This window comes from Neolamprologus multifasciatus, chromosome 8 (genome assembly GCF_963576455.1).
Source record: "Neolamprologus multifasciatus chromosome 8, fNeoMul1.2, whole genome shotgun sequence".
Taxonomy (NCBI): domain Eukaryota; kingdom Metazoa; phylum Chordata; class Actinopteri; order Cichliformes; family Cichlidae; genus Neolamprologus; species Neolamprologus multifasciatus.
The window spans coordinates 11,930,502-11,942,899 of NC_140446.1; the positions used below are offsets into that span (position 1 = coordinate 11,930,502).

The following is a 12,398-nucleotide window of genomic DNA, read 5'->3' on the forward strand; positions in this document are numbered from 1 at the left end:
CTAGATCCCCTCACAGATGTATGGGCACTGATCTTTTTAAATTCATTCCTTTAACTCTTGACTATTTATGACTTTTAAGATTAAACAAGACCAACAGTTCAATATTCAATATAAAGAGCAATCCAAGAAAATCCCTTCATAGTTTTAGTCCAGGTTCAACTGAACATTACCCTTTAATATCTACTTGACCTCTTTTCTTTGAACTTGTTCACAACATTGGGAACCACAACTCAATTTGTTACCTTTTCTGGGGTTTTAGATAAAGTGCGTACAGCAGAATATTCCATTTGTCACATGCGACAAGAACTACTGTATCAGTGATGACGAGTTCCTGTTTTCATACGCCTCTATCATCTCGGTCCTGTGATGGATTATTGGAGCAGATGCAGACTGCTAAATGTTGTTATCGAGCTGGCAAAAGCATGCTGAAGCACAATGAGAATGAAGACGCATAGGCTGTCAGCAGCTCAGAGGAGATAACAGAAATATTTTTGTGCTGTTTTACAGTTTGTGATTTGTGGTTTCCACCTGTCTTGGGTTACGGGGAAAGCTGGGTCGTGCATTTGCTTCTGTGTGCTCGGCCGTTACACTGAGCCCTCTTAAGTGTGCCAGGACATGGAAGTCAGAGGCACATATTGTTTGAATTTTCACTCATCTTTGCCTTTTTTCTATTATAAGAGGCTTCAAATCATGCAATGTCACTATTATGTCGGCATGGGTGGGGAATCCTTCCCTGCCTGCAGTTAACTCACATCGCCAAATGTTCTAATTCTACTTAATGCTAAATCAAATCTCAGGGCCTACTTTATGGGCTTAGATAAAATTGCCAATTGATTCCCTGTCTGAATAATTTCCTGCAACAGTAGTCATTTGGAAAGCGGCAAGTTCTCGAGTCTAGGCAGCATCCCAAAGTACATTTCATGGACAATTATGTACCTGTAAATGCATGAATATTTCCAGAGGAGAGGCCTGCAGAGAGGTAGAGAGAGCAGTGGAAACCAATGCAGAGGCATTCTCCTGCAAAGCTCCCAGGTCCTTTAGAGAGGAGGCCCGGGTCAAGGAGGGTGTTAAAGTGGAGAGAATACCCTCTCTGGCAGCCAGGGGAGAAAGCTCTTAAAAGACACTCCCACGGGGCCCCAGAGAGAACCTGCTCTCCGACATCCTGCAGCGGTGTTGCTGAGCGACAAACGAAGGGAGTAAGTCACATGACGGGGGCCAGAGTGGCAACAGGAGGGTCAGCCATACAAGACCAAAGACAGACAAGTTAGTGTATGCAGAGGAGACTTTGGGAAGCCTTGAACAGCTGAGAACAAATCTGAAAAGATTTTGTGTTGAGAGGATATGAGGAAGAGGTGAAATGAATATAGTCTCCTGTGTTTTTGCAGAATTGTGTCCCTGGAGGTGAATGTTCATTTTTTACGGAAGGTGCTTTATGAATTCTCTGCACTGTTTTTTTTTTTTTGTTGTTTTTTTTTAATTTATATATATATATATATATATATATATACACACACACACAAAACAACCTGTCTACACCAAGCCCCGAGAGCTTTCAAGGAATATCCTGTAACTGCTGGCCTGCTCAGTCTCATCATGCATTTTGTAATCTGCTCTGAAATGTCTCCGTTAAAAGTGGGCGAGAAACACGATTTTTGGTGGTTACGAGCTGGGCTGTTTGCCTCAGAAAACATCAGGTCAGCGGATGAGTGCTAATAAGTAAATCAGATTTGGCATCCCATTTTAACCAGACCTAACTTGTCTTGGCTCTGACGCACGGCGCGGTCAAGCTATTACATTTCTGTTATGTCATCTAAAATTCCTCTCCTGAACATGTTAGAAAATTGAGCGGAAGGGGAGGCTGAGCTGATTTCAGCAGTAGGAAATCAATGTTCACAGTCAGCTTACAGCTGAAATAGGTTGTAGCTTTGACAAATTGATTAATCATGAAATGCCTCCAACAATTTAAGGCATTAGTTTGTTCTTTTTTTCCATCTTAGGGGAAAAAAAAGCTTAGGAAGGCAAGGCACTAAAGAAATAGACCTTTATCTTCAAACTTAGCTATAATGTCCTATTGATTTCAAAATGTAGCTGTATAAGAGGTTTAGACAATGTTTGTTAGATATTGTAAAACTATCCAGCAGACTGGAATTGGAAAACCCATCATGCAGTGTGATTTTTTTTTTTTTTTTTTTTTTTTTTTTTTTTTGTGAGTTGATCTCTGTAATGGATGGACTCAGGGGGGTTGTCCGGTTGCAGTTCTTTTCCCTTTGTGGCCCACAGTGTTGGAACAGATCTGGGGGAAGGGCGTCTGTCTGCTAGTAGTGACCTCTTTGTCAATGGGATTAGCCTGCTCTATTAATCTGTGATTACTCGGACTGTCTTACTGCAGGGCAAAGCGATGCACGTGGAGCTCTGAGGACTTCAAAGCAAAGACATCACTTGCTCAGTCTGCAAAAACTCATCAGGGCCTCACCTCTCCCCTTCTCCATCCACAGGGTACATTACAAGCCCCGTTAGGCCTGTTTCATCAGCGTCACTGGCGGTTCATTCCGGTTCGAGAGCCTCTGCAAAATGCTTAATGACGATTTTTCCTGCAAGAGGGACAGAGTGGCACATTCCCAATCGTTTGCGCTTCAGCAAACTTTGGGAATTCCTCAGCTCTAAAGAGTGAAAGGAGGTTCCAGCTGAAGTTTTTCAGCCCCTGAAGCCTTTCAGCCCCTGAAGCCTTTCATTCTCTCATGTAACAAACGCCTGGTGAACTATCTATTCAGCAGATAATTAGTTGGGCTTGTTACACTCATTTTTACACCTTTTTGCCAGGCTGTTTTTCAAGTACGATCAGTAGACATTGCTGGTTTTAGTTATTAGTGTCAGCTTGATATAGAAAAAAATATCCAAGCAATTTTTGCTTTTGTTTCATCGTGTTTAAAATCAAAAGGTGGTTTTCCGTTTTTTTTTTTTTTTTTGTTTGTTTTGTTTTTTTTAATCAGTTCAAGCATAAACAAGCAAGAGACAGTGTAGGAGGGGTGTTGGGTTTGTTTGCTATTGCACATAAAGACAAGGAAATGTGGCCACGTGGTTAACACTGTAGAAAAGTCAAAGCTCTGTTTACATTTTCTATCACAATTTGTAAGTCAAGTCAGTTTTATAGGAAATAATGTAAACTTGGCTTGAAAAAGCAAAAACCTTCAAGTCAAATGAGTTCAAAAGTTTGCAAGTCTTCCCCCCAAAGCTGTGTTGCAAGAGTTAAATGAAAAGCGGAGGATAATACTGATGCAAGGAATGTAACTTATTTCAAGTGAACTTTGTTTTTTAAATGGAAATTCCCCTGAATGGGATATTCTTTTCAAAGAACAAAGACGAAGATAGACAAAGCTAAGGTTAAAATGAACATGTCTAAGACTTTTATTCTAAGTACTGACTTGGTTGAATTCCTTTGTATCCTTGGGTGCATGTGTAAATTTCCTTTAAAACTGTAGTTTCAAGTGCTGATCATACGGCAGCTTATGGCTTCCAGTTAAGTGGTGCTTAGGATGAGGTCAGATATGTTGTTGGTGAGCTGTGGAAAGGTCTCAGTTTCTACGCATAATAGAGAAGTTGAATATACACATGCCTTTCTGCAGGGCTATAATTTCTACTCTTGGAGCTTTCCACACCAAAATATTTTTTTCTGTCTCCTTTCGCTCAACGGGTGTCAACATATAGTTTAGCTGTGGCTTTTCCTAAATGGAGATTAACACAGAAGGCTAAAAACATTGTTGGTGACCTTGTATGACTCAGAGGTTAATGGGTTAAATGAATCCAACCAACAATCTGTCCAATTAAGATCACTGGTTGGCAGCACGGTGGTTTGCACTATTGCCGCACAGCAAGAAGGTCCTGAGTTCAATTCCACCACAACAGGCCGGGGTCTTTCTGTGTGGAGTTTGCATCTTCTCCCTGTGTTTGCATGGGTTCCCTCCGGGTACTCTGGCTTCCTCCCACCGTCCAAAGACATCCAAATTGCCCATGAATGGTTGTCTGTCCCTATGACAGACTGGCGACCTGTCCAGGGTGTACCCCGCCTCTTGCCCTATGACAGCTGGGATAGGCTCCAGAAAAAATAGACCCTGAAAAAGGATAAGCGAATGGATGGATGGTTAATCAAACTGAGATGTCAATTCAAGAAACAATTGGTGGCGTTATTTCAGGGTCTTGGTGGAGCTAAAAAGCTACTTAAATGAGCTTCTGCAAAAAATAAAAAATGTTTTTCATTATTACAAATATGAATAATATCTTGATAATAAATATGATTTAAAATAATTCAATTCAATTTTATTTATATAGCGCCAAATCACAACAAAAGTTGCCTCAAGGTGCTTCATAGGTACAGGGAAAAACCCAACAATCATATGACCCCCTATGAGCAAGCACTTTGGCGACAGTGGGAAGGAAAAACTCCCTTTTAACAGGAAGAAACCTCCGGCAGAACCAGGCTCAGGGAGGGGCGGGGACATCTGCTGCGACCGGTTGGGGTGAGAGAAGCAAAACAGGATAAAGACATGCTGTGGAAGAGAGACAGAGGTTAATAACAGATATGATTCAGTGCAGAGAGGTCTATTAACACATACTGAGTGAAAAAGGTGACTGGAAAGGAAAAACTCAATGCATCATGGGAATCCCCAGCAGCCTACGTCTATTGCAGGATAACTATGGGAGGATTCAGGGTCACCTGGTCTAGGGTCACCATCCATGCTTTAGCAAAAAGGACAGTTTTAAATAACACTTGTATACTTTAATTTTTCTTAAAAGAAATCTGATTCTGCCGTTGAAATGACGGGAGCCTGCTAATACTTGCTGAACAGTTGCTTGACGATACATGCACTGTCAGTGGCACGAGTTTTCAAACAATAACAATTGTTAGAAGCATGTTTCATGAATGAAGTTGTGCTGCGTTCTTTTTCATTTGGAAGTCAGCTCTTGGCACTGGTGGTGATTTCGTACCCAGGGTAACAGTGTGCCAGTAATAGAAGTTGGAAAATGGGCTTTGTTTTTCTCTCTAGCAAGGTAGAGCCATCACTACCATTACCTGAGGGACCTGTGTGCTACAAAGCTGGACTAATGGGTTAGCAAGCTATGGCGACCTTAAAGTCAGAGATTTCTGTGCCAGAAAAGTGGCTCTTTCTCTCTCTTCTTTTTTTTAAACCTGGCTAACACACTCGGGTAACTTGTGCTGAGCGCAGCCTGTCCAGGCTGGAAGAACCACATTTTTACTAATTGTATTATTTTCAGCACGTTATAAGTGCAATAAAGTCACTAGAACTATAGATTTTCTGCAGAGGGAATACATTTTAAATGCGCAACTTGATTAACCCGTACCTCAGTGTAAGTAAAGAATGATGCTCAGCACTGGAGTTTGTATGTGTTCATTTGGTGACATAGAAAATGTATAGATGTTGTTTACACTTGGTTCTAATCTGCTGCTAAGTCTCCTTCACACTGCTGAAATTACAGGCACTAGAACACATATGAAATAACTCAATTTAATCAATAAGTTAAATTTCACTTTGCTCTGATGACATAGGAGATCTAAACAGAGTTCCACATCTCCTTAAGTAGACTATGAGACTGTAACAGTTTCTAATATTTAAATACGTGAAGAAATCTGTCCAGTCGAAAGTTTCAGAGCTCTAATGTGCAGCCTTCACAGTAGAAATGAACAGCAGCACAGAGAGTGCACTCAGCATTAAAATAACTATATTAACTGAAATTAAAATGTTTATTTTACTGCTCTGTGCACTAAATTGCACGATTAACGACTTTCTGCTGCGTTTATCTCATATTATTTGCATCAGCATTGCGTTTTACTGTTACATTTTTTTATGTTTTTTTTGGGGGGGTTTTTTTGGTGTCACCATTTTAGTTGATAATCTCTGATTGGAGGATGCAGCACTCATAGGCATTATTCTGTGCAGAAGAAGAGTCACATGATGCATGACATACCCCTTATGTGCACAGATCCTGAAGCAGGTAGCACTGATAAACACTATTGTGATACCTAGTCTTCAACCCATTGTTATCATTCTCAAGCAAGCTAACATAAAGAAAGCCAAATACAGATTCGGGGAACCACATTAGACTTTTGGGAAAAATAATATGATAAATGGATAGGAAAACAGACTTTGGCTCCAGTTATTGTGGTATTTTAAAGAGTTTTAAAGGCCCGGTTACAGAATCACTAAATCCACACTGTATCCACTTTGGACAATCTGTGTGGGGGGGTTTTTGTACTTTGTAATCACTTAGACGTGAAAGTCTTCCAGCCAACCGTGATTGATGTGTTAACTTGCAGCAGGGGTGCTGGGCTGTAAGTCACCCGCCGTGCACTTAGCTGATAGTAAATACCAGGAGAGCAAATACAGACAGGAGAGACTAGAGATAAGAGCTGTTGAGCTTGTCTGTCCTTCCTCCTTTGTAGTTGTTGCAGTTATTATGTCTGTGGCAGCAGGAGGTGTAGCATCTTCAGCTATGCTCCATATGGCTCAGTAATTTACTGTACAAGAAAGCTGGTTGTTTGCATACTAAAATTGATTTACATTGTACCTTATGTCTCTAATTAAATGCTTATTGCAATTTTTTTTTATTTATTTATTTTTTAGCAAGAGATCAGTTTCATTAATTTGACACCCGATTTGACACGCTTGTGGTGAGCGCAAGTACTTTTATTAGCGGATGACAATGGAAGCCCCTGCACTGCCTCAGGTGGCTTGTGTACTCACAGTTTACATGTTTTATAAGTGTGTAATTATTTATCCAAAAGCTTACCCGGGCTCATGTGTGCTGAAAGACAAATGTGGTCTAATTGGCCCCTCCCTCGCTGATACCAACCCTCTGCGCATCAGGAAGCCACAACGCCCAGCCTCCTCCCCCCCTCCTCTTCCATGCCCCTTAATTACAATGACTAGTTTGATGGATTAAGTCGACTGTATTGCAAAGAGAATGTTCGAGGGCTGAAACCGCAGATTCGTGTACCTGCCTGAACCGTTTCTGACGGGGCCCGCAGTGTTCCTCCATTGCAACAAATGTTGCTTTAAATGAATTGATTGAGGCTTCTTTTACTCGTTGCTCTGGACTCAGGCCAAGATACAGGCTGTCTAGCACATTAGGCACCACCCCCCTTTGCAAGTTTGAAATGTGAGCTGCCTGCATTTTTTTTTTCCCCCTCTCCTCTCCTCCCCTCCCCTCCCTCTCTCTCGCTCTCTCTCCCTCTCTCCCTCTCCCTTCTGGCGAAGTGGCTGTGGCTGCTTCTGTGTGATGTGTGTATTGGGAGAGCAAGCAATGGATCACTAGACAGAAAAAGAAGATACATCAATAACAGCTGCATACATCCGAGGTGAGGAGATAAGCATTTGGTTCTCTCTCTCCTTCTCTGCCTGTCCTCCCACCCTCTCTCTCAAGCTCTCTGTCCCCCCCACCCACCACCACCACCATCACCCCTTCCCCACCCCCTTCTCAGTCTTTTAACCCTTTCCTGCAGCAGAAGCCGGTTCCTAATTTTGGTGGGTTTTTTTTTCTTTTTTTTTTCTTTTTTTGTCACGATACGTACCTGCATTCTCCTCTGACCACAAACGCGTGTCCTCCTCTCCTTCTTGTTGCTGTTAGTGCTGTGTGAAGTTGCTGTTTTTCTTTCTTTTTTTAACAGCTTATCCCTGTTTTTCCTCTCATTGTCTCTGGGGTATTTGTTGCTTGAGTGCAAAGAAGCCAGTGGCAAGTACAGCAGGAGCCCATTAGCAGTGACTCCATCTGTGATTGGTTTTGCCTGCGAAACAGAGAGAGCAGCCATGAATAATTGATGTGTATTGTGCAGTCAGTCACTGGACACACAGGGAGAGAAGAGAGGAAAACAGAAGCTGCTGCCCTCAGACACCGAGGGAAACAAGGGGGGAAATGAAGGAGGCAAGGGGAGGAGAGGGGTTCGGAGAGAGGAAGAATGTTATAGAGAAGAGAGAAAGGTGGGAGAGATGGAGAGAAACACAGAGCAAGAGCTTTAAAATAGCCCCTCAGTAGTGCAAAGATTAGGCTGCCTTTGTTCTGCTGTTGCAGATTTGTGCTCAGAAGTGTTTCTAGACACATGAGTTCCCTTTTTTTCTGTTCAATGAAGAGTGAGAAATAAGCAGGGACATTGCTGGAGTTAGTCTGGTAGAAATGTGGGTGGCATTTTAGACATGGAGAGGGGACTGAGGAAGAGTCTTTGCCACAGCGAAGAGGACCGGGCTGCAAAGCTGTGAGCTGTCAAAAGGAGGAGACAACAGATAAAGACTGCTGTGTTTGTAGAGGGTGTACTCAGTGACAAGAGGGAAGGTGGATCTGCTGCCACTGTTGCTGCTGCTGCTACTACTCACAGGAACTTCACATTATTTCACCCCTAGGGGGGCAGATAGAAGGCTGACTCCTGCATTGGTGGGTGCAAGCAGGCACCCTGCCATGTCTTAAACTAACGGAATGGGCTTTGACAGTATGACGAGTGCCTCGCAGCGCCCCGCGTGATAGAGTTGCAACAGCTGACTGCTGCATTTGACCCACTTACAGCTCACACAGAGGGGGTCAAAATGGCCTTGATTATCTCTCTCTGAGTTGCTCTGACCTACTTGAGGCAGCGTTTTTCCACGAGACTCTTGGCAGTTTATCACACCCACTCCCCTCAGTGCCACACAGTGCAACCAGCCAGGCTCACTGCTGAGGCACATGAAGGAATTCACTGGGTTCAGTTCACTGTTCGGTCACAGTCCAAGAGTTTAAACGGGAGCAACAGGTTTCAGTTTGAAAATCTGACTGCAGTGACTCAAGTGAGATACCAGTAAAAGCACTATTGTGGGTATCGCAGATTTCCCATTATCCAGTATCAGGCACTTAAGGGTTCTTGGTGTTATTATTGTAGGATCATAACTTACAATATAAAGCATGAGGCAGCTGTTGTGATTTAAATTAATAAAATAATACAATCTAATATCAAATTACATATCTATTAATTTGGTGATTAAGTGGTGTCCTGTACTATATTTTTTTTCTGCGTCACCTGTCGAACCCAACGCCGTGTATTTAGCATAAACTGCAAAATGAAGTTTTTGTTATGCTTAAGAGTCAGGTGTAATTATTTTCTCCCACTGACCCCAATCGAACGCATCGGTCTCCGAATTTCGGTTGTTTATTGTTGGCTTTCTCTGCACTGAGAGGGTTTTTGTTTAGCAGTACAGCACAGTCAGTCAGTACAGCATTTGGGCAATTATTCAAGTAATTCTTTGCTAAAAATGTGTCTTTGGGACAATTACCAACATGGTAAGACAAAAACTAGGCATCCACACTTCCAACTGTTCATAACTGTTGCTTTGTCGCCTTCAATGAATCTCTTGTTCTTTGTATTGAACATGTTTTGGGGGGGGGAGTTCACACCAAGTTGTGAAATTGCATTGACTTTTTTCTTTGAAGTTTTTCGAGTTCCAAATCAAAATAACAGCACGCTGGAGCATGCCGATTGCTGATGCCATTTGTATACTCGTGGAAAGTGCAGGCCCCTTTGTTGCTTTACTTTAATCAGAGAAAATGCACTGTAGGTAATTATAGGCTGTAGTGTGTTTACACTTCTCGTTATATTGTGAAACCTCAAATGGGACTTTGATCGCATTTGATATTAAATCTTCCAAATAACAGATGTTAAACTGTGACTGAAGACAGAATGAGGAAAAGAGTCAAGTTTTGTAGTGGTTTATACAGTTTGTGATATTATAAGTGCTGCTGAAGGAAAACACTGGGCCTCTTATGGAAAATAATTAGACTTTTATTTGTACTGTTTTATAAAACCAAAGCTTATTTCGTAGTGTGATCCGCACCTGAAAATACAGATAATCTTAGTTTTAAATTTGCATGTAGTTGCCAGGTGTTACTGTGGGTGGATTCTCCTCCTCATGTCAAAGCGGGACACGAGGGCCTCCGCCTACTTGCTGTTCTTTATCTGACAGAACAAACAGGACCAACTGAGAGCAGACTGCAGCAGCTAATTTTATCGTAATTTTTGATTAGTTCCCCCGAGTAATCATACATTTGGTCCTTTTTTAGGGAGTTGTGCGAAGGTGGAAAGCACTTCATCTTCATGTACTGAAGAAATTAGGGAAATGTCTTATTCAGGTGGGAATGACATGACGTAACAGTAAGAAATTCCATAATTTTCCTTACAGTAGTATTTTCAGTCATAGCTGATTCTCAGGTAGTCAGTGGCGTACAAGATATATTTTACCATCTGGTCACTGACGTGTGTTTTTGTTTGAAAAGGGGAGCAATTCACAATCAAATGTGTGTCATATAATGAATATTTTGTGAAGTAAATTGTAAAATTTGAACCCTACAGAAACCAGCTGCTGCAGGAGATGTCAGTCTGACTCAGGTACTTGCCGTATATTAAAGTGGTGCACAGAAACCCATTGGCTCAGTCCAAGCAAACATACTCATGTTGTAGCTGCTGTTGTGTTGTCTGTCTGAGTTTTACAGTATGAAGCATGTCGCACATGTATTGCCATCTTGCTTGTGTCACAGTTCATGCTTATGTTCTCGGCTTTTTGTCCAAACCATAACCAAGTCATTATACCTCTCCATACCCACTTTTGTAAACAAGTTAGTAAGACTTGGGTAAGCTGCGCGTACCTCAGACTACTTCAATGAAACTATATCGATCAGAAACAAGCATACTGACGTTTTATATATAGATAATAGTAAAATGGATATTAGGAGAGGACATGTGAAAATAGTAATACAAAATACACTTTGTGAGATAAATGGACTGTATAGAATAGGATAGATGAAAAAAGATGATAAAATTGCTGCAGGAATCTAGTTTAAAATTCCACACTATCAGTAAATTGTACAATACTGGTCTTGAACTACCCGTCATTTCTTTATATTTTGTTTCCAAGGAGTCAGACTTTCTTGCAAGTGATTTTAAAAGGTTTTTTAAAGTAGTTTTTCAGGCTTTCTGAAGGTCTTTTGATTTTTCATTTGGACTTTTTATTGTTCTGTCATTCCTTTTCAGTCCAATCCCTGTACCTGACTATTTTCAAAGGAATGTTTTTTCTTTGGTAAAACACACCACTGGCCTAACTGTTCAAACATGAAACAAAAAAACCCGCCTAACTCAACGCTTGTGTCTAAAAATAACAGTCAACTAAAAAAAAAGTTTTGAACTGTATTTTAAGCACTTTCGTACTATCATCCTGTCACAGAACACGTAATTTGTTGCCATTTCTTTAGTTTAATGTAAAGAAAACTGTTTGATAGACATAAAGAAGTATTTTGGCATCAACAAGCTGATTCCTAAAGAGCTATTACCCAAAAACTTGACATGGTGTGCAGTGCGTCCTTAAAAAGTTTGAGGAAACTGGATAAATGAAGGGCAAAGGAAGAAGTGGCACGACTACAAATCTACAGCAGGTGAACAGTATCTGAAAGTCATGTCCTTAAGAAATAGGGGAAAAATCCAGCAAAGACCAGACACAGAACCTGAGAGATGCATCTGGCACTTTAGTTGATCCATCTACAGTTCACCAAAATCTCATCAGAAATAGTCTTTGTGGAAGGGTAGCTACTGTAGCACTCTCGTGTGATGCGACGAGCCAATAATCACTCTCGATGTTAGTCCACTGTGAAACTTTAATGCGTACTCCAGCACACGACAAAACACACAGACCGTCCCGGAAGAACAAACTCCCCCCACCATACTATTCCCGTTGGACTAGTCCCCCACAGTTATGGCAGGTCTGCACAAACAAATATTGCTTGGTGATCATTTAACCAATGATCTACATCCTCCCCATTTAGCTGGTAGCACCTAACAAAACTAATTCACTCACAAGTTTCTAAACAGTGCTTCTTAACACAACTTTAACTTAACAATGTTTTTTTGCTCGGAGTAACCCCACACCTTAACATAACAGCAATTATGAAAAATGCAAATAACCAGCAAGCATCATATTTCAACATACTGACAACAAACTGATTACACCTAAGGCTTCCTAGTGTTTTCCATTTACATGTATCTTGGGTTGGGTCTGCAGATGCGACCTGCACGTGTAGTGTATGGTGTCTGGTTCACAATGTTCTGGCCGGGCACCTGCACAGCAGGTTGGGGCTGAGGAGGGGATGTGTTTTGTGAATCTTTGTTTGAGCGTGTGTGTAATTGCGGTGTGAGTGTGGAACTGTCCATTGTAGAATGGTTAGTGTCCTGGCACTCAGGGTCATAGTCATGGAGTGGTGGCGGCGGTTCTGCCACTGGGAGGATGTGGCGGCGATTCCTCCTGTAGGTTCTTCCATCGACCTGAATGATGTAGGATCGTGGCTCCTTGCTCTTCCTTTCCACAATTCCCAGCTTGTTG

General features: G+C 41.7%; 1 protein-coding gene across 10 annotated transcripts in view; it reads left to right on the forward strand.

Moving 5' to 3' along the window:
* The window catches only part of LOC146512590 (zinc finger MIZ domain-containing protein 1-like), a 114,748-nt gene that overhangs the window by 79,868 nt on the left and 22,482 nt on the right, over window positions 1–12,398 (forward strand). The window contains exon 6 of one of the 10 annotated variants that reach the window (XM_085171311.1): window positions 10,382–10,417. The exons of 8 other annotated variants lie outside the window; for them this stretch is intronic. In XM_085171311.1, coding sequence (XP_085027437.1) covers window positions 10,382–10,417 — 36 coding nt within the window. Of the gene's footprint in view, window positions 1–5; window positions 7,373–10,381; window positions 10,418–12,398 lie in introns of those variants that run through there. One more of the 10 variants, XM_085171310.1, reaches the window with a different exon arrangement.